Source organism: Rissa tridactyla, chromosome 8 (assembly GCF_028500815.1).
Source record: "Rissa tridactyla isolate bRisTri1 chromosome 8, bRisTri1.patW.cur.20221130, whole genome shotgun sequence".
Lineage (NCBI taxonomy): Eukaryota > Metazoa > Chordata > Aves > Charadriiformes > Laridae > Rissa > Rissa tridactyla.
The window spans coordinates 9,051,074-9,072,293 of NC_071473.1; the positions used below are offsets into that span (position 1 = coordinate 9,051,074).

The 21,220-nt window shown below is 37.0% G+C and overlaps 1 protein-coding gene across 8 annotated transcripts in view; it reads left to right on the forward strand.

Annotated features, from left to right (window-relative positions):
- DNAH3 (dynein axonemal heavy chain 3) overlaps nt 1–21,220 on the forward strand; it is a 66,728-nt gene that overhangs the window by 17,559 nt on the left and 27,949 nt on the right. For 7 of the 8 annotated variants that reach the window (XM_054210948.1, XM_054210953.1, XM_054210951.1 and 4 more), the window contains 22 exons: nt 324–502; nt 1,879–2,063; nt 3,393–3,516; nt 4,078–4,231; nt 5,496–5,640; nt 5,928–6,139; nt 6,463–6,554; nt 6,993–7,107; nt 7,685–7,801; nt 9,073–9,252; nt 10,406–10,542; nt 11,240–11,441; nt 12,283–12,375; nt 12,683–12,793; nt 14,657–14,771; nt 15,163–15,361; nt 16,768–16,876; nt 17,157–17,270; nt 18,414–18,590; nt 19,280–19,371; nt 19,795–20,014; nt 20,881–21,015. In XM_054210948.1, coding sequence (XP_054066923.1) covers nt 324–502; nt 1,879–2,063; nt 3,393–3,516; nt 4,078–4,231; nt 5,496–5,640; nt 5,928–6,139; nt 6,463–6,554; nt 6,993–7,107; nt 7,685–7,801; nt 9,073–9,252; nt 10,406–10,542; nt 11,240–11,441; nt 12,283–12,375; nt 12,683–12,793; nt 14,657–14,771; nt 15,163–15,361; nt 16,768–16,876; nt 17,157–17,270; nt 18,414–18,590; nt 19,280–19,371; nt 19,795–20,014; nt 20,881–21,015 — 3,207 coding nt within the window. Of the gene's footprint in view, nt 1–323; nt 503–1,878; nt 2,064–3,392; nt 3,517–4,077; nt 4,232–5,495; nt 5,641–5,927; nt 6,140–6,462; nt 6,555–6,992; nt 7,108–7,684; nt 7,802–9,072; nt 9,253–10,405; nt 10,543–11,239; nt 11,442–12,282; nt 12,376–12,682; nt 12,794–14,656; nt 14,772–15,162; nt 15,362–16,767; nt 16,877–17,156; nt 17,271–18,413; nt 18,591–19,279; nt 19,372–19,794; nt 20,015–20,880; nt 21,016–21,220 lie in introns of those variants that run through there. The other variant, XM_054210956.1, reaches the window with a different exon arrangement.

Here is a 21,220-nt window from a genome sequence, read left to right on the forward strand (position 1 = left end):
TAACTGCAGCTTGTTGCTCTTTTGACTGTCTTGTGCTTAGTCAGCCCTGTCTACTTTTCTCTGCATTCCTGAGTTAGCCTATGGATAAATACTTCTCCAGGCAACTTGCGGTGTTCCTTAATATGGCATGTTACTGTGCAAAGCTTTCAGCCCTGGAATCTGTGGATAGGAGCTGAACTCTGGAAAGATAAAAAATAGTTGTTCCTTGTTCTGTTTGGAATATATTATCCATTTTCCAGATGGCAGCTAATTAGCATTGTTGTTTAGTATTTTTCATCTATGGATTAAGGAAAAATAACAAATTTATTATTTTCCATTTGTAGAAGATTGACAGCTTAACAAAACTGAAAAGAGAGATTGCTTCCATGCATGTCACTGTCCCTTTGGCCATGTTCTGTCTGGATGCTGTACAACTGAATGAGGAACTCTGCAGTCGGACCCAAAATCTTAAAGATAGATTGATTGAATTTGAAGTGATGGAAAACAGAGAGTTAAATGAAAGGTACATGTTGTTAGCGTGCATGATTCTTGCTGTCTGCATGGACTGATGCTGTATAACTGTGGATGAGATATCTTTATTCATCTACTGGGTTTTCTACTGCTGACAAGACATGTGCAAGGACACCAAAGTGGGCATTTAAAATTAACAGGAATGGAAATACTTGTAAATAAATTTCTACCTTAGTCTGTATAGGGTGTACACAGAGATTAGACTGGAAATACACCAGTGTTCTTACCTCCTTTACTAACCTTCTAGGATTAGGGTTGAGGTCCTTGCTTCCCCTGCGGCTGTCAAGCTAAAGCAACGTGAAGACTGTACTATGCAGCACTGCATTTGTCTCGCCCCTGAATTTTGGTCCCAAAATAATGGTCCTGTTTTCATATCTTGCAAGTTTAAAGAAAAAACAAAACAACAACAACAACAAAAAAAGAAAGGACCTTTAAAATATAATTTGACTCCAGTGTAATGACTCCAGCGATAATGCTGGTTCTGTGAATTAAAAACAGCCCCACACCCCTCAAACACCAAAAATCCCCAACAAAAACCCCCGACACTCTGGCAATTAAAGAATACTTCCGCAGTGAATGGAGAGAGACAATAGCCTTAAAGAAATTATTTAACCCATTTAATTAAAAAGCATCTGCAGGTGGAGAAGAACCATAGTCGAGAGGGGCCTCTGCTCACAGTGGAGGGGATCTAGACAATCAATTAGTTTATGACAGCAATCTTATGCTGAGCGCCTAACATTTGTAAGGCTTGAGTTGGTTTAAATAAACCTATCCTTTGTGTGTGGTTGCTCTTTGCATGCCTACTGTCTGTTTAGCTACTGGTAGTACTGAACTGGAATCTGGAACAAGAAAATGTATCACTATGAAGAAAGAAAATAACAGAACCTTTTCTGTTCTGTATTTTCTGTTCCCACATAAAATATAAAAAAAAATCTGATTGTTTAATAATTTTTCTCTTTATAACTTTGTTTCATACCATGCACTTGATTTTATTTTTTGTGGGGTGATTAAGTGAGCTCTTGCTTATTGCATTCAGACATTTCTTTCTGGAGCAGATTTGGCCTTGAAAGGAAATTCTAAACCTATAGGAAGGACACTGTTAATATGGCATTAACTGTAATTTGGAACCAATTTAGCAATCATTCTATTATGTATCAATTCTTGTAAACATAGTAGGACAATAGAACTGATTGTACAGAGTAAAATGGCATCCTTAATAAACGCCTATCTGCTGTCTGTATTCAATCTGAATACTTAATTTATGAAGAAATTTAATATTCTTGTTTAAAAGACAAACTTCATTAACAAGATCTTGCATCTCTGTTCACTTACAGTTGCAGTGATATATCTCTTTTCTTTTTGTTATAGAATTTGCAATGAATATAACTTAATTGCAAATAGACTAAGTGAGGTGCCTCTGAGCACTGAAGAGATAGTGGAATTCGATGCATACTTAAAGAAATCCAGCGAAGTTACTGTTCGTAAACTGAGGCAGGAGGTCGCTGAAGCAGCACACAGACTGGAATTCCTCATGGACTATGCTGATCTTTCTTGTATGTCTCAGTTACAGAATATGAAAGTCTCATATGAAAATACTTATATAGAGATACTGGGGCCTGCATGGGTGAATGTTGCATCTTCTAGAATGCTAATGGAAAGCTTCAAAACAGACCAAAAAGAAATAAAAAGAATTTAGTAGAGGCCAAAATGTACTGGTGCAGGAAGGAATGGTTAGACAAATGGCATATAGCACAGACAGTGCTTTTTTGTGTGTTTTAGAGAATGTCTTAGGCATTATCAGATTAATTGCATATAGTCTGGTCAAATGGTGTTACACTTCTATGTTATCCCATAAAAAGTCTACAGTGAAAAACCATCTAAAAAGCAATGTCTCCAAGGCTCTATGACAGCTTTTGGAAAGTGTGGGAACTTGCGTCTCTGCAGCTGAACATTAGATCGGGGGGGCTTTTTGTCGTTTTGCTGTTCTTAGTTAATATAAAGGCTGTTGTCCAAGGTGGAGGAAACATCTGTAGAAGATGCTTTTAGTTTGCACTTCTGTTTAAAGCAAAAACTATGGTGTACACAGGTGCTATGTGTTATTTGCTGTACATAAAAATGAAGAGCAGTTACATGACTGCATCCCCATTACAGTGGCAGATGATCCTTTCTCCTTAGAGCAGAATACACTGAGATCAGACAGTAATAGAAATAACTAGGATATGCCACGTTTATTAGAATTTATTTCTGATAAAAATTAGGATGCATATGGAAGCCAGGCCGTTTTTGGGTTACATTTTGGACTGGAATGTTTGCATGTGCAGTATTTCATAATTACCTATTCTTTGTAGCTAGGTTTGTAAGCATGTGTCCTGCAGTTACTTATAATGTGCTAAGTGCACTGAAAAAATAGACATATACAAAGATAGAGGTATCTGCTCATTGTAGTTATTATGCTCTAGCTTTTGTAAATAATTCAGTATTTACGAATTGTGGACTAAAAATGGTTTAAACTTTACTTTTATCCACCTTACGTAGGTATGTTATATACATCTGGTTAGGAGTGGTCTTTGTGTAGTTTAATGGAGTTTATATTCTGGAATAGCTGTTCTTACTAATTTTCTCTGTCTAACTAAGGTCGTCTTCAGAGAATTTCACGTTCTTAACCTGATTTTAGAGTTTTGCTATCAATCTAACTTGTTTTAGAGAACAGTTCTCTTTGCAGTGAAGATAATTCATCCAGCAGCTTGAAATATGGAGCTTCTTAGACAGCTTATTCCTAATTGTAGTTTTAGCTATTCTGCTTACTTTTCACAACAGCCATTCTATTAGATTATTCGTTGAAAGGTATTTTCTTAAAGATGTCTATATATTTTTTATTTTAGACGATGACATAAACTTGAACAGCAGAGTTTTCCATTGGCCTGATCAGATTGAGATAGTCTTTGAAAACAGTAGAGATCAGTTGTATAACAGGAGGAATCACGCAGAGATGGTTTTACTTGAAAGGTATGATGTTAAGACATTTTCTTTCACTGGGTATTTTTTAAAAAATTAAAATCTCATTATCATTAAGAGGGAGATCAAAGAAGGAAAGCTTGGAAGGGAGCTGAGAAAGTAAGGAAGAAAACCTGGTTTACAGTGTTGTGGAGATTTCAGAAAAATACTGTTGATGAGGGTGGATTAGAATATTCCTGTGCTTAAACAGGTCTGAAGGGAGGAATGAAGGATGTTGCTAGAATATTCATAACTTTATCTTGTTATATTGGTTAGTACAGCATTACACATAGGTTTGTTACATTGTGTTCGCTCTTCCTTTATTTCTTCCAGGTAGTAAAGGTGGCAAATGTAAGTGAACTAAATTAATTGGGAGGTGTGAAAATGAACCTTGAATTCTACTCTTGTGAACTATGTAGTATTGATGTAACTGATTAATGGGTTTTCACTGACATCTATATTTACAGTAGTATTGAGATCAGATTTTTTTTGACAGTGCCTGTTAATAAAATGATTGAACTCTGAAAAGGAATGAAACAGAACATCGTATTATCTTAGCTGTCTTTATCTCAGGTGTTCTCAGTTTGAGGAAACTCTTGAAGGTTATAACAGAGAAGTAGAAAGCTACAAAAAGCGGGATGTCATGACCATAGAAGAAATGAAGAACAACGCTGAGAAATTTAAGGAGTTAAATAAGAACCTAGATAATGCACTAACAGAATTTGAGGTTAGTATTTATTAGTCAAGTATGGAGTGGGTTGCAATGTGCTGGATGAGCAAAAGTTTCATTCCTGTCCCTGTTTTTGTCAGGGTTCTGGCCATATATTGTCCAGATGGCTTTAAAATTTCCAAATTCACAAACGTGGCCAATGTCTTCTTGTCCCTGTATGCTGAGTTGTCCCTACTGCTGAGCTGAAGAGCATATTTTTTGGGGAAAAAAAAGTTTATGGAGTTTTAAAAATTGAAATACTGAATTTCAGTGTTTCCAAGCGGTCAGTAGTAGCTGGATGCTATCCACAGAAAAGAGAATTCTTCTGGCAACATTGTCAGGAGCAGAATGTTAAGGAGGTAGCATTTTCCCTGAATCATGGTTTGTGCTGCTGGAGCTGTGTTTTCAGCCCCTCTGCTTGTCCTCTAATTAAAACCAAATGTTTTTCAGCTCTTTGTGGCATTTCCAGAAATTGCCTATCGGCATTAAAAATGTGTTGTATCACAGAAAGGGAAGTTTCAGATGCTAGAAGGAAACCGAAGACCAAGAGTCCTAGATTCTACTCGGGGCTCTCCATCCAGTGTACTGTGTAGTTCTAGGTTCAATAGTTTGTCTTCACTATGCCGCTGCTGGGAAAGGAGAAGGGTTACCTTCAAGATAATCACAGGCATTGTGAGGCTTAATTAATCTTCTAAATCACAGCGAGACAATGATATTTCTGCATCTATGGAGCCTTAAGGATCAAGATTTTAATTAAGTCCCACTCAAAAGAGAAAATTGAACCAATTAAATGAGTTTAGGATTTAGATAAATTGCTAGTCCTACATATCAACACTCTTAATCTGATTTAAAGGCATCTGGTATATTTAATTAGTGTGAGTTAACAGTACTGATGTTATTATAGGTAGATCAGAATAAGCAATTAAGTTTCAATTCAATTCCATTTCAAATTCAATTCAATTTCAAAGCAATTAGGTTTCAAAGTGGGTTGGTTACTTGTGAGCCTTGGTTTCACTGAATGCCACGGTGCATTATTTGTTTCTAAAAGGGATGTAGAATTTTAAAATTATTTGAGTAGTAAATGCTACCAACAAACAGCTAGGGGAATTTTCAAGAACACAGTCGCCTAATTTAACTAGAATCCACAGGCCTAAATCTACAAATCTAGCTGTCTTTATGACATGTAAAAAAAATTGTATTCAATATTACCTGTTTAAAAGCTTAAACAACAGAAGGAATTTTTGATGGAAATAAGATTTTATTTTTTTTCCCCTTATTAAAGGCTATTAATAAAGAAGAGGAGTTACTTGAGCGGGAGAGGAGTCAATTTCCTCTACTGCAAACTATAATTGCAAACAAACAACCCTTTGAGCAACTTTGGATAACAGCGTATAATTTCCATACCAAATCTGAGGAATGGATGAATGGTAAGGCTTTGTGTTCATTTGATGAAACGTGTCATTTTCAGTTAGTTAAGTAGAAGCTGAAGGGTTTGATTAGTTGTGCGAAAATAGTGTTGAAGAAATAAATGCTGCTACGCAAGCAGTGTGAAATAAAGTTGTTGACTTGGATTTTGCATTACGATAATCTTTTTTGTAACACAATTGATTTCCAGTTAAAGGAGAGTGATTATAAATCCCTGTAAATAAACCACCCTGGCAATCTCCTTGTGCTGATGTGCCTGCTGTGCTTTTTTCTACACTGTTGTATTCAGGATGTCTCCAGAAGTTAAATGCTGATGAAATTACTGAAGAAGTTGGAAATATGTGGAGGACTATGTACAAGCTGAGTAAGAGTTTTCCAGATTTGGCTGGGCCTAGACGCTTAGCAGAAACTATGAAATATAAGCTTGATAGATTTAAACAGCATCTTCCTGTCCTGTCAATTGCCTGCAATCGTGGAATGAAGGAGAGACATTGGGAGCAGGTACTTTAAACTGCTTTCACTGTGGGAGTATTCTACCACAGAAGCTGACAGTTTGGTATACTACTCCATATATTCCATACTGTGAAATACAGCAATAGTTCTGTATTTCACAATAAGAAGATTCTTTAACCTGTCATATGGTAGACACAGTTTTATAATTTGTAATGGTACAACTAGGGGCTTCTTTGAATTAATAATTTATGGTGGAAAATCAAATTAGGGGGTTGCATTAATACTTCTTTAGCATTTATTTCTTGCTGTTTTAAAAGTCTGTTACAAACATGCATCTAGATAATAGTTTTTATTTCTTACTTTATTTTCAGATTAGTAAACTTGTAGGATGTGAGATCAGACCTGATGAAACTACTACTCTTGAAAACATATTGGAATTTGGACTCTCAAAACATATCGATCAGTAAGAAGCTTACTTTATTCTCTGTTTTTAGACAATCACTGTATTTCATATGTCAGATACCAAGTATTAGTTTGTTTGGGTATTTTTGTGTGCTGTTAGACCCTGCTGTAAAATCAAATGTATTTTATCAAGCTACAGATGGAACTGTCAGTTCTTATTATAACACAGAGGCACCAAAAACCAGAGTCATATTCCTAAACCACTTGATCTGCATGTTCAGAATTTTCTGTCTGTATTTACCTCCAAATTAATATTAATATCTCTAACTTGGTGAGCCTGAAATTGCAAAAATAATCCCTGAAATAAGAGTCTACGATATTATGAACACATCCACATGCAAGGCAGCCTGATATGCAGCTCTACCTAAAACTTCTTTTTTTTTTTACTCTTCAGCTATGTTGCAAAAACATTTCAAAGCTATGTTTCATTTTAATTTAGGCTGGAACCTATTGGAGCAGCTGCAAGTAAGGAGTATTCCTTAGAGAAATCAATAGAGAAAATGAAATCAGAGTGGGTCAACATGCAGTTCAGTCTGGTGAAATACCAGGATACTGTGAGTAAACACCAAATCAATATATATATTATTGAAAAGAATTGCTTTGATTCCGAATACCAGTTGAGAAATATTAGAGGGAAGTTACTGCTGATTCATTGTGGCATGATGGAAAGTGGTATGATATCCCAGAGTCTGGACAAATGTCTCCATTACTATATATCCTTATATTTGGACCTTAGTATCTGGATAACTTGTGATCTCAACATATTAATCCTAACAAATCTGTAAACCTGAGAGCTTTTGCAGTGTTCTATGGAAAGCTGGAGAGTAGTGCAATTTTAACTGGCCCAAAAGAGACAAGAAATCACATGCAGTCCAAAAGATTGAGCTAGAAGTCACTAGCATCCCTGTCTAGCTTCCCATTCACACCCAGTCTGTCTCTTGACCTTTGGAACAGAGATGTACAGTGGAGAGTATCTTCAAACACGTCGTAGGCTTTCTCAATGCCTTGCTACTTTCTTACCTTCAACCATTATAGAGAAGGGGGAAACTCAAATCTGAATGAGGGTGAGGTTGAAGAGCAGTGAAATAAAGCAACTTCCATTTTCCTTATTAAAAGATGATGTATTTACAGAACACCAGCATCCTGTCAGCAGTTGATGACATCCAGCTTTTGCTGGATGATCACGTTGTTAAAACCCAGACAATGTGTGGCTCTCCCTTCATCAAACCAATAGAAGCTGAATGCCGGGTAAGGAAAAGCTGGTTTGACTGAGCTTGTGTCTCTCATAATATGCTTTCCCTAAGTGCTTTAAAGTATTTTGGCACGATATGAAGTTAAATAGTTTTAACTGTTTCTAAGAACACACATTCATATTTTTCTTCAAGAGCTTTGAACTAACGGTTTCCAGGCAAAGGTATGCAAAGCTTGCTTTACAGCTAAAGAAATTGTAATTGCATTGCTAATCTAGTCATTAAGCACGGGGTTTCAGTTGAATGTCTTGGGAATGGGTCAGTTGATTTAAACCAATCCTACTGCACTGTGTAAAAAGACATGGGTGTGTCCGTTATGAGAGATAATTTATTTGTTATCTTCTGGTATTGGCATGATCCACAAGGGTTTCAAAGTCTTTATTGTTAGCTGTCTTACTATTTTGTAAAGATAATGAATTTCTAATAGGAAGAGTATGCAGAACACAGAAACTTCTTTCCCATCAGTATTTAATATCACTTTTTCTGGCCTAATAGTGCTGATTTGTAAGCAATGCTAAGACCTGAATTCTGTCCATTCCTGCGGACTTTAGCCAAGTTGTAGGTAAAGCTGATTTCTGCTTTCCAGTAGAGCTGGTGAAATGAAAGGGAGCAATTAATATAGAGCTATCTTAACAATCTCCATGTACCTCCTGCAGAGTGATGAACAATACAGGCTGACTGTGTTTTCTCCCTGCAATACGTTCCCTTGCATATCCCTTGTACTGTACACTGTCAAAGTTGCAAAATTAATGCTGTCTGGAATTCTTTATTCAAAAAGAATCTCTGCCTGGTTTTAAAACCGATTTGTACTGCTGGAGTTACATGAAATAGCTTTTTTTTGGGGAGGCCAAAGGTTGAACACACTGTATGTAGGGCCTGTGAACTGACATTTATTCAGTCTGCTGCATAGCTTGTTAGGCTTTTATCTTTTCATTGATTAGACGATAGAAAGGACACAAGTTGAATTAAAAAAGGAGATTTTTGGATTGCCATGCCAGTCATCTCTGCACTTCTTGGGCAGTTCTCACAAATTGCTGTAAAAAGTGCTAGTGAAAGAATACATCTATTGTTTATAAGAAAAATTCAGGTGTTTACTAGTGTTTGTTTTTTAAAAATAAAGTTTCTCCTTCTTTTAAAATTGTTCAATTTATTGTGGTTTTCTCTTTTTTTTTTTTTTCTTTGCAGATAAGTAACTCATGCTCTTTGATTCCTCAGTGTAGATTAATTCTTGATAAAATTTTGCTTAAATATGAAATGTTTTTATTACAGGCTTGGGAAGATAAGCTGTGTTTGATGCAAGATATTCTAGACAGCTGGTTAAAATGTCAGGCAACATGGTTGTATCTGGAACCAATTTTTAGTTCAGAAGACATTATAGCTCAAATGCCTGAAGAGGGCAGAAAGTTTGGTATTGTGGATACATACTGGAAGGACATTATGGCACAAGTGGTAAGTGCTTGCATTTAATAAATCATGTATTTTTATGCACATCTGGTAACATGATTATTACTATCATTAAGATATACTAGCTTTTCTGGAGTCAGATATGTGTGTTTAAGTCACAAGAAGGTAGAATACGGAGTGGAAGATCCTTTACTAAAAGGATTTCAGTCTTGCAGTAAAAGTGGTAGATTATATCATTGCTTAGAGAGTTCTGTTAAGGCTGGATATTGCAGGGTGAATTAGAGGTCAATTAACATTTTTATTCTAGATTTTTCTGGCTTTTGTATGGTTAAATGATCAGAATTAGAAAGATGAAGGATTTGTGCTTTCAGGATCTGCTTCAGAGTTCACTGACAATCTGTACAAAGTATTTTCTGGATACAGTTAGATTTTGTATTATGCTTTTAAGGCATACACATTATTAGAGCAACTAAATGGATATTTTTGCATATTATTGTTCTCTAGTATGTGGTGGCATGGTTACTTAAAACTTTGGTGAATACGTACTGAGATGGTAGCGTGCCAGGATGAGATAATGTGGATAGTAAGTGCAATTGGGTATCCAGTTCACTATAACTAAGAAGTTGGGTAAGAGGCCAGATGCTTAGTGGTAGTGTGAACTGAGATGTTTGCCAAAAACATTGGGAGTGTGTGATTGTGTGATAAAGATGTTGAAATAATCAGTATAACAAAATAGAAGTTGAGACCTGTCTAACAGCTCAGACTCTGTGAATGAGGGAGCCTGTTCTGAAATAGGTGTATCCGTTCAAGTTAAGAGGAGTTTTATCAGAGAGAAAAATGTGACCTAGATGGCAAGAACAGAGAATAATTGCATGTACTGTGGCTCTGTTTGGCAGAACTTATTTGTGAATGGAAAAAAATGTAGCAAGCTCCAGACACAGAAGCAAGTGCCAAAGATTTTCATTCCTGGGGATGTTTCCTTGTTGCATTATTGTCTGTAAAGTTCAAATTGGTAAAAATGACAGTCTGAAAAGAAAAACTATCAAATAACGCATACATATTCAATAACATGAAGGCACACTACACTACAGAATATATAGCTATTTACCTTCCTGCAGTACGTGTGACTGATAACAATTTTAATGTACAAACCTATTGCAACTTTTGCAGTTTCTGCTGTGTATTTGTTTTTACAAAGGTGAAAGACACAAAAGTACTTGTAGCAACTGAACAACCCATGATGTTAGACAGACTTCAGGAAGCAAATACTCTCTTAGAAGACATTCAAAAAGGGTTGAATACTTACTTGGAGAAGAAAAGATTATTTTTCCCAAGGTAAATTTATTAAACAGGCCTAAGTTAGAGACAAAAAGCCATAAGCTCTTTCAAACTGTTTCTACTGAACTGAAAAGTTTAATTTTATAAACACACATGGGACACAGTCCCATGCAACAAAAAATGAAAACCTGTTGTTTTCTCCAGACATCATTCGTTTTCCTTGGCTTCAGTTAAATTTGCAATGCCAGGGACAGGCAGAGATGGGGAGGCAAAATCTGTCTAGCACAGTGTAAACTTATGATTAGCAAAACGTTATCACTTACAGGGAATTTTTGAAGGAACTTGCTACCTTCCCGTGGCTGATTTGCAGTTATGTCTCTGCCCTGCCCTCTTTAGTTGTGCAGGGGTGTGCAATTCATAGGAGTTATATATGATTATGGGGAATAGGATTCTATGTTTTTACAAGGTACTTAGTGGCTGCGTAGATATATCTGGTCTTCCCTGTGTGAGTTTGAAAACCCTTCTTTCTTCCTCTGTGTAAAAGGATGGTCATATTGACATGCTGAAAAAACAAGTGCAATGAGTTTTATAATGCTAAAAATTGCTTAAGAAAAGGGAATTGATATTATTCTCTGTTTATACTACTGTCCTAAGCAACAATAGAACCAATTCCATCTATCTTGCATTAATAGTTTATTAACGACAATTTTCATAATTGGGAAATGCATGTTCATTAACTGTATTTTTCTAACAGATTCTTTTTCCTGTCTAATGATGAGCTGCTCGAAATACTGTCCGAAACAAAGGATCCCCTTAGAGTACAACCACATTTAAAGAAGTGTTTTGAAGGAATTTCTAAACTGGAGTTCACAGAAGATCTGGAGATTGTGGGCATGATCAGTTCAGAGGAAGAAATTGTTCCTTTCATAGATAAAATCTATCCAGCGAATGCAAAAGTAATTTATTTTTTTTAACTATATGAGATTACATTAATACTTTGCCTACAGCGTATGTTTTTGGGGATGTGAAGTGTAAAACGTTTAGGATCAGATCACGAAAGATGTTCAGGAAGTGAGAGTGTAGACTGGTACTCTAGGACAAAAAGGATTTCCTACAAAAAGGAGTAAGACATACCACTTTGAGGGTAAATTCCTCTAGGCACTTTTCTGCAGCTTTACGCACCTACTATTTTTAAGATGTAGATAGATAGATATATACCAAGCTCTCTATATACCTATGTATGTAACATTGCACAGCATGGAAACAGAGAGGAATGAGGGAAATAATGAATGGCTGGGAGTGAAGAATCACAGCGTTAGTTCAAAAGGGAACTGAGTAGAAATAGTACCATTATAAGTTTGGAAAAGTATCTCAGTTCCAGCTTTTTCTGCTTTTCTCAAAGTGAAGGTATGGAGCTGAATTGCTGTATGGTAACCAAAAAGAGCCACAGATACCCTTTTTCCCTTAATCCTGCAAGGAGAAAACATGCCCTGGGTTAAAACGACTAAGCTTAACTGACCATGCAAACTGTGATCTGCGTTTTTTGTTTATGCTTATATGAAGCATATCCAGGTGTTTCTTCGGCTGGATTGTCTTTAGAGGTAACCAGATCTACCTGTCTTCAGACAGTGTTAAGCTGCAGTATTGCCTGTCAGAATCTGGGAAATCCTCCTGTATACCACACCCAGATCAGCAGAAAGCATACTGAAGCCTAATACATTTCAAAGAATTTGTCCTTTAAGAAGAATATAATCAGGAAATGTTTATTGACTCTTAACTGTTTTTTTCTTTTTGAAGGGCATGGTAGAAAAATGGCTTTTGCAAGTAGAGGAAATGATGCTGGCCAGCATAAGACAAGTTCTTCAAGATGGCATAAGAGGATATATCAAGGTAATTGTTCCTGAATTATAGTATAGAATAGATTTCACAAGCAATTGTACGTGAGCAGATTGCTCAAATTCTTAACCAGAGAAACATGTTTGAAGCTAAGTGGAATCCAGCTCTCCTTGTTCAGTAGCACTAGTTTGAAGTTTTAACTCTGAATTTCTTGAAGAGAAATTATCAAAGCTTTCCATGCTGATTCTTATTTATTTATAGCATGAGACAAAAGAAATTTGGGGAAAGTAATTGTTATGAGTGCCATAATCTAATCTGTTTTTATGACCTTACGTGTCTAGAATGGATCTTTTTGTTTAAGGTTCCTCGAAAAACGTGGGTACTTCAGTGGCCTGGACAGGTGGTTATTTGCGTTTCATCCATTTACTGGACAGAAGAAGTGTCTGAGGCTATAAGGAAAGGAACTTTAATGGTAAGATTTTCTTCTACCTTTCTATTTCTAAGCACTAAACGCTGATTTATTAATAAAAAGCTCCTTCTAGCAAAGATCTTCAGTCAACAGCATGTTACAATTTACTCATGCCATTATGCTTTGTTTTCTATTTCATTTTTTCTTGTATCTTAGCAGGGGCTTGCTCTCATTTACTTTGTGTATCAGGAGAAATCCCACTGAAGGAAATTGTATTACTTTTTTTTACAAGTGATATTGGTGGAAATAAAAGTACCAAACAAAAAGTTTGCTTGGTTGTTAGACACTATGTATTTTTATTTCTAACTCCTGTCTTTACATGTGAAGCCCCAGGGAAATGTGCAGGCAGAAATCTCTCCTTACAGAATGGTGCAGCTATTTGTCTGGTTATTGCTAAATTCTCTTGGTGATAAAGGTGCAGCAGCCAAGTTTGTTTTTTCATACAAGAAACTTTTCTTACGCATTTGTAGTGCCTCTGTCATCACAATACTAAGTGTCCCTTCACTGAGGCTAATCGAATGCATGCTCAAGTAATGGAAATAATTTCTGGTTGAGTGTGCTTTTGTCTGATTCTAATTGAGCTAGGTGGATGAGGGTGTATTTGGGGAATAATTCTGTCAGCAGAGTGTTTGAGCTGCTTTTTTAAACGTGGAAATAGTACCGTTTTAATAAACTTTACACCAAATGCTACATTATAATATTATAATATTAGCTCTTTGTTTCTGTATCCTGAATATCTTAGGTTTAACTTACCTGTGTTGTTTAATACCAGTTGAAGATCTGAAAATGTTTATTGCTTTCAAAGTAAATATCCTGAACAATCCATAGGTTAAGAAAAATGAGAAAGAATCACAGGACAGTGAATCATAGAATATAAGTGACCTCTGGACATCATATAGTCCAACCTCTGTTTAAAGCAGGGCCAAACCAGGTTGCTAATAGACTTGCTTCAGTATGCCCATGCCTGTCTTCTATGGGGGAGCCGGAAACTGACACAACACTCCAGATGTGGCGTTAGCAGTGCTGACTAGAGGGGAAGGATCACCTCCTTTGACCTGCTGGTGATGTTCTGCCTAGTGCAGCCGAGGATGCTGTTGCCATCTTTGCCTCAAGAGCACATTGATGGCTCACATTTGATGTGGTGGTCCACCAGCATCCAGGTCCTGTTCTGTAGAGCTGCTTTCCAGCTGGTTGGTCACCAGCATGTACGGGCACGTGGGGTTATTCTTTCCCAGATGCAGGACCTTCCCCTTTGTTAAACTTCACGAGGTTCCTGTCTGCCTATTTCTCCAGTCTGGTGAGGTCCCTCTCAATGGCAGCACACCATGGAGTGGTCTGTCAACCACGCCTCCCAGTTTCGTATCATCTGCAGACTTGCTGAGGGTACACTCTGTCCTGTTGCCTAGATCATTAGTGAAAATTTCATGAATCTTTCATTTCATTAAACTTTCACATTTAATCATGAGAAAATAATTTAAAATGTTTATAGTAAAGTTAGGAGAATCTTAAATTTCTAGTAGTTTTATTAATTTACAATTTACTAGTAATTCAAAGTAGAAATCTAATCCAAATTTACCCAACAGAGACAATCTGCTCATCTCCTAGCGTAGAATTTTGTCATTTCTGTTAGGAAGAAGGGTAAGTGGACTTCTGCTTACACTATTTTCAGGCCATAAAGCTTTTTGAAGTGTTCATAGCAAAATAAAATGCCAGTATACGAAAGAGAACTTTAAATGTTTGTGTAGTGCCAGGACTTCCATTATTATGTTTTGTTGGAAGGGCTCTCTCCAATGACTGCACCCATGGAAACTTAGGAACTGCTAGCTACAGCATTACGTTAATGCCTGTGTTCTGTTTTTGTGACAGGATTTCTTGGAGAAGAGTAATCTACAAATTGGGGACATTGTTGAGTTAGTGAGAGGAAAGCTGTCCACTGGAGCCCGACTCACCCTTGGAGCTCTTACTGTCATTGATGTACACGGTAAATGTGCAGCTGCTGGTACTCTTGTTACATCTGGGTCAGTGCCGCGGTCATCAGTTGCGTGAACTATTTTAAACAGGCAGTTAAAATGCTTTCTCTAACTTTAAACAACCTTTGCAGAGTTATTGCAAAGTGTCTTTGGGCAAATGGAGATTGCCGAGTCCTGCACAACTATCTCCCATTTACTCAGAACAGACAATGGAATCTAGATCAAATTAAACTCATTCCCTATGCAAATCATTCCCTTTCTAACATGAAAGCCAGCCTACTACTCTAAATGTTGATTTACTCTTATATAGCTCTAAGTAAGTGCTAGTTTACTTACACATTGTTTTAAGTAAACTAGTGTAGAAGTGGTTAGATTTTTCAAATAATCTGTTTTACTCTGCAGCTCGTGATGTGGTTGCAAAATTGGTTGAAGACAAAGTCACTGATCTGAATGACTTCCAGTGGATTTCTCAGCTGAGATACTACTGGGAAGAGAAGGAAGTAATAGTGCGAATGATTACAACAGAAGCTAAATATGGTTATGAGTATCTGGGCAATTCTCTACGTCTGGTTATAACCCCACTAACAGATCGATGTTATAGGTAAAGCCATGTTGTCTCTGAATAACGTTTTCATTTTCTCGATTGATCTATATTTACTTTCATTTGTTATAGTTAATAATAACAGGAACCTCAGCAGCTAAGATTTTCCTGTAGATTTTAGGTTCTGGAGGCAAATCTTATATATCTTCTTTTCCCAAATATGGTAAAATATTTACAGCGTATAGGTTTCTACACCAGTAGAGTAATGGTCTTTGTTGTATCCAAGAACGTGCTTCTGAAAAAAGTTGGCAGCTCAGGGTACTGGAACTGTAAAGAATTTTACAGTAGCACTGGTCAATTAATTTCTTTGTAATAAGACATGTAGGCAGGGTATGCCTGCCTGTAAAATAAATGAGGTAATTATAGAGCCCTTCACGGATGTTTGAATGCAGTTAGCTTCCTGTTCCTCTGCTTGCTTGCAAGCGGTGAAAATGGAAATACTTTATCCCCCAAGGCTGAAGTATTCAAGGGCATTTGGTATTTCACTTCTGGTGAGCCCTGAAGACACAGGTTATCTCAGCAGGTAATTTTAGGTCTAAGGTTTAAAGAGCTTTCTCTATAGTATCTCCAGGATACATGGAGAGGCTGTAAAGATCTTACTTCAGCACTGAGCTGTGAAGTCACCGTTACGTACAAGGCACTTGTAGTTAAGTGCCTATGTTAATGCTTATGCTGGCAAATGTTTAATCTTCTGGCATTCACAGTGGTGTTGAAAGAGCCATGTGGCTGGTGCATTAGCTGTAAACTGGAGTTGTTGTCATTGGCATTAGCTCAGTCTAAACTAAGACTATGCAGGCAGCTGTGCCAGGTGTAGTTTCAGTGCAAGCACAGAGCAAGCAGACTCTACTCACACAACTTAACAACTGCTTTTGGTGGCAAAGCCTTTGAATGAGGATTTTGTGAAATAATCAGGTAACTCCAGTCTTAACAGGGATCTCCTTTTTAGTATGAAAATCACTTGGAGAGCAATGTGATTCCCACGTTTATGAAACAACCTTTATGCTTTCTCAACCATTTCTAAAGATTGACTTTATAAGCATTTATAAAGCCAGCTTCAAGCTCTTACCATGAGGAGTGCCACTTGATGAAAATACGTGTTTTTGCAAACTCTGACATTTTGCTTATGGCACTGTGCATTTTCTTGTGTAGTTGAAGATATACAGGGTGGATGCATGTAATAAAAAGCCTTGACATTCCTTGTAGGCCAAGTGCATGAGTGTGAGCTTCTGCAATTGGGGATCAGTTATGAGACAATACTGGTTTTTTTAGGGCAAGCTGCAAAGTCAGTAGGGAACAAGGAAATTGTTTTCAGGGGAACCTGTGTAGGAAAATACTTATCCATCTGTTCAGAAACTGTCTGCCATTAAATATTACTATTTCTAATATCTCTGATCTTGTTTATGTAGGACATTAATGGGTGCCTTGAAATTAAATCTTGGTGGTGCTCCAGAAGGACCTGCTGGGACTGGCAAAACAGAAACAACAAAAGATCTAGCAAAAGCACTAGCTAAGCAGGTACCAAAATAAAACTTTTTTTCTTTCATTGTTTGTGTTTGGATATGTAGCTATTTCTTGAAACGCCATTCTTAAGCAGGTACTGCTTGTTCTGTACCTGTTCTTTATTCACAGAAATAATTTGTAAGATGCACACACCTGGGACTGTGCCTATATGGCATCCTAGTGTTGTAATCCAAAATTAGCAATAATAATCCCTTTCCATTTTAGATGCTAAGAATTTTAAAGTGGAATTTTTGTTAATACTGAGAGATGTTCTCTGTGTGTTTTTTTGTTGTAGTGTGTGGTCTTTAATTGCTCCGATGGTCTCGATTACAAGGCAATGGGCAAGTTCTTTAAGGGGCTGGCACAATCTGGTGCATGGTCCTGCTTTGACGAGTTCAATAGAATTGAGGTAAGGTCTTAACTCAAGCAAATAAAATGATAAAACTTTATTTTAAGATGAAAGAAGTTTTAGATTTAGACATGACAGCCTTATTGCCAATTTTCTACGTTTATTTGTGGTGTAGCCTCTTTGTTTGGATAATCACTGACACAGCAATAGGTACCCGGCTGCCTACTGTAGGAGCATGTGCCTACCCGTGCTGTGTTGCAGAAGTCTTGTGTTCTGGGTTATTTTAGCTGAAAAAATTGTTCCTGTGCAATTTCCTCTTTTTGTATGTGACACTCCTTTGTTAGGAAAGAACTGTCCCTCTCTTCTCCTTGAGAAAGCAAACTACAGCTGTGGGGCTGTGTTCATCTATGTTCAGCACAAGACAGACAAATCCCAGTGCAGGGATTCCTGTGATGACTAGCTGAGTGTCTCTGAGTGACCTGGTTAACTAGCTATGCAACCAGACGTATCTAATCCCCTCCTTGGTCTTACTCTGATTTTATTTTTTTTTAATTTGGTTACTAATGACTTTGGGTAAGTTTTATTGTTATTTTGATGGAGATAGATTTAGGTACATACTAGTAAATGTGGAAATTCCATGAAGTTCTGTTTTGTATGTTTTAGTATCCTTAACACCTTAATTTCTCCATTTGTCTGCTGTAACTTGTTTTTTAAGGAATTTAAGTGTTAGCATTCTCATCTTCCAATATCCTGTTACCTTGACACTTTAAAGCACTGAGGATTGGCGCAAGGCAGCCTTACCCATTTATACATTTATCTTCAATGTGGAGCATTGAGTGAATCAGTCTTTCTGCAGAGCCTAAATTCTTTATGTTGTCTGAGGTGAAAGGAAAATGCTTTTGGAGGCCTCTAGAGGGAGTTCCTGTCCACCTAACTTAGATATCTACCTTCAGGCACATGGTATTTCCCTGGGGATGCTTTTAGAAGCCTCTGTTCATCTGTCTACATCGGTTGAGTAGGGAATGGTGGCACTAACTTTCAGAGGATCGCTTCAATAGGCAGATAACATTCAGGCTCAGCTGTCAGACACAGGGTGGTTTTCACCTGTAGGAATGCAAATACAGCTGTCAAAATATATAAACAAAAACATTTTATATTGTCTCCAAGTGTCTTATGTTTTCCAATCTCTTTTGTCTGTATTAGGTTGAAGTATTATCTGTCGTTGCCCAACAAATACTTAGCATCCAGCAAGCTATTATTCGCAAACTCAAAACATTCATCTTTGAAGGGACAGAGATTTCTCTTAATCCTACATGTGCTGTGTTTATCACGATGAATCCTGGGTATGCTGGACGGGCAGAGCTGCCTGATAATTTGAAGGTAAACCTGTAATCCTGATTTCTTGTAGAAATCAAATGGAATTTGCGACTTCTGATCTATTGTACTAAGAAAAGGAAGGCAGCAACCAAGTAATACACTGATAATCCATTCAAGTGTATTCTGCTGTGCTTTTCACTAAGCTTTAGTAAGTGTTGAGGATTGTGCAAAATACACAGATGAAAGATTGCAGCCTAATCATACTGATACCAGTTCACAGCTTTAACTGTGCTCTAAGTGGAAATTCTCCTGGTTTACAATGGCTTGGTGATCCAAATCCCAATTTAAATTTATTGTAACTTTGCAAGTTGCTGAGACACTGCAGAGAGACTGATACGGTCCTAGTTCTAGCTTTACCACAATTTTTTGCGTGACCTTCTACAAAACATTAATCACACCACGAGCTAGTTTGTATATTATGAAAGTGAGATGAATGACACCTCCCTTTTTCTCTATTAATAGTTCTTTAGATTGTGACACTCTAAACATGTTCCTGTAGTGTTCAGCACAGACCTCTTGAACCTCTTGATAAGATCATAATAGAATAGAATTCTAATGCAATCTCATAGATTTCAGATGATTCCTGAATTCTGAAAGTTTGTGAATTTATGGATAGATGTTATGCTTGCAAAACAGGCACTTTATTACCATAGTCCATAGTCTAAGCTTATATCTTACTTTTTTTCTTACAGGCACTGTTCCGAACAGTTGCCATGATGGTTCCAGATTATGCTTTGATTGGAGAAATTTCACTTTATTCAATGGGATTTCTGGACTCTCGGAGGTAAGACATGCTGAATTTTCCACCTCAGTTGAGTCTGATATACCTCGTTCCTCTACAAGGCATATGTGTGTGTTTGAGGCATATAATTCTGGAAGGCTGTCAATGTTCTGTTTCTCCAAAAAGTATTTTTTAATATTCTTCTTTATCATCAATTCTCATGAAACATCTCATGTTGATGGATATGCACCTCTACCCAGGATCATTTGGAAAATGGATCATAATATCAAACAAAATTCGTAAATGGCGCACACATTCTCTGGTGTGGCATATATCTGCAGTTTTACTTCCTAGGAGTTTTGGGTCATCTTGTCAGCTGATATGTCTGATAATCACTGCAGTTACTTTGTGTATATAGGTACTTAAATTCTTTTCCTTGCATGGTGAGATATTTTCATTCTATATGTGATATTTTACTATCCACAGTCTTGCCCAGAAGATTGTGGCCACTTACCGTTTGTGCTCTGAGCAGCTGTCATCTCAGCATCACTATGATTATGGAATGCGTGCTGTTAAATCTGTCCTGACAGCAGCAGGAAACTTAAAACTGAAGTACCCAACTGAAAATGAAAGCGTATTGTTACTTCGGGCTTTGCTGGATGTTAACTTGGCCAAATTCTTGGCACAGGATGTGCCGTTGTTTCAGGTAAGCTATCAGGCCTGCGTGCTTAAGTTTTGAGATGATGAGGTCCTTTATAAGAACCTACAGAAACAGGTCATTATCTTAATTTAGAACAGTTTGATCTAGATGCTGTTATATTAGCATAGAGATATTTCAGTCCAATGATCTGGATGCACTCTTTGGTTCCGTTAGGGTTATTTTGAAAAACAAACTTTCAGTGGTGCCTTCTAAGTTATTCTATAAAATGTTTTATAAGATATTTTGCTAAAAGTCAATTTGTTCTGTGTCATTTGTGGAAACCATTCTTTGAAGTTTGTGTTCTGGCTTTGTGCTGCAAAAGAGATGTGGACAACTAAATTAAGGTCAATTAGAAATTTGAAGGCAGAATGAAAACGATGAAGTTTCTGTTTGCATGCTGCTTGAATATAAAATAAAGACCATGTTAAGCTACAAAGTAATCAATATTAAAAACCTAAAAGCTAGGGTACAAGCACACACAGAGGCATTGCTCTGAAATTTCAGAACACACACCGTTCTATTTAGTCACTGAAATTCTTTCAACCTGTTTCACATCCTTTCCTGGAATACTTTTTGGGGCAAACTTGCAGCAGGTTAAGCTTGCTTTTACCATGCCAGTGTGTGTATGAAAAGTGCAGGCACTCATTTCTGTCTCATGCAGACAGAATACTTTCATGGCTACAGTTTGCCTAGAAGTTAGTTTTGTCCAGCTGAGGACACTTCCTCTTAAGCTCCTGTTATCTGTATGAATATTGTTTTAATTGTATATTTTTATGCTCTGGGAATTTTCCCTTTTTGTAATCTGTCCTGGTTTGCCCAAACCATGCCAAATTTGTATTTAAATAGTGTTCTATTCTGTCTTTCCTTAACAGGGCATCATATCTGACCTGTTTCCTGGGGTGGTTCTTCCTACACCAGACTATGACCTGTTTGTCAAGGCACTAACTGAAAACATAAACAAAATGGATCTTCAACCAGTTCCGTGGTTCATTGGAAAAATTATTCAGGTTTATTTTCACATAATTCTGGTGAAGAAAAGTGCGAGAGCAGAAACACTCTTCATTCACTGTCTGTGCCGTGAATGAATAGCTGATAGTTTCCATGATCAATTAATAGAATATTACAAACAGCGTATTTTTACTGAGAAAAAAATCATGGAGTAAAAGCCTGCTTTGCTTATAGTAATTTTTTAATTCAGCCAGCCTGTGAAGG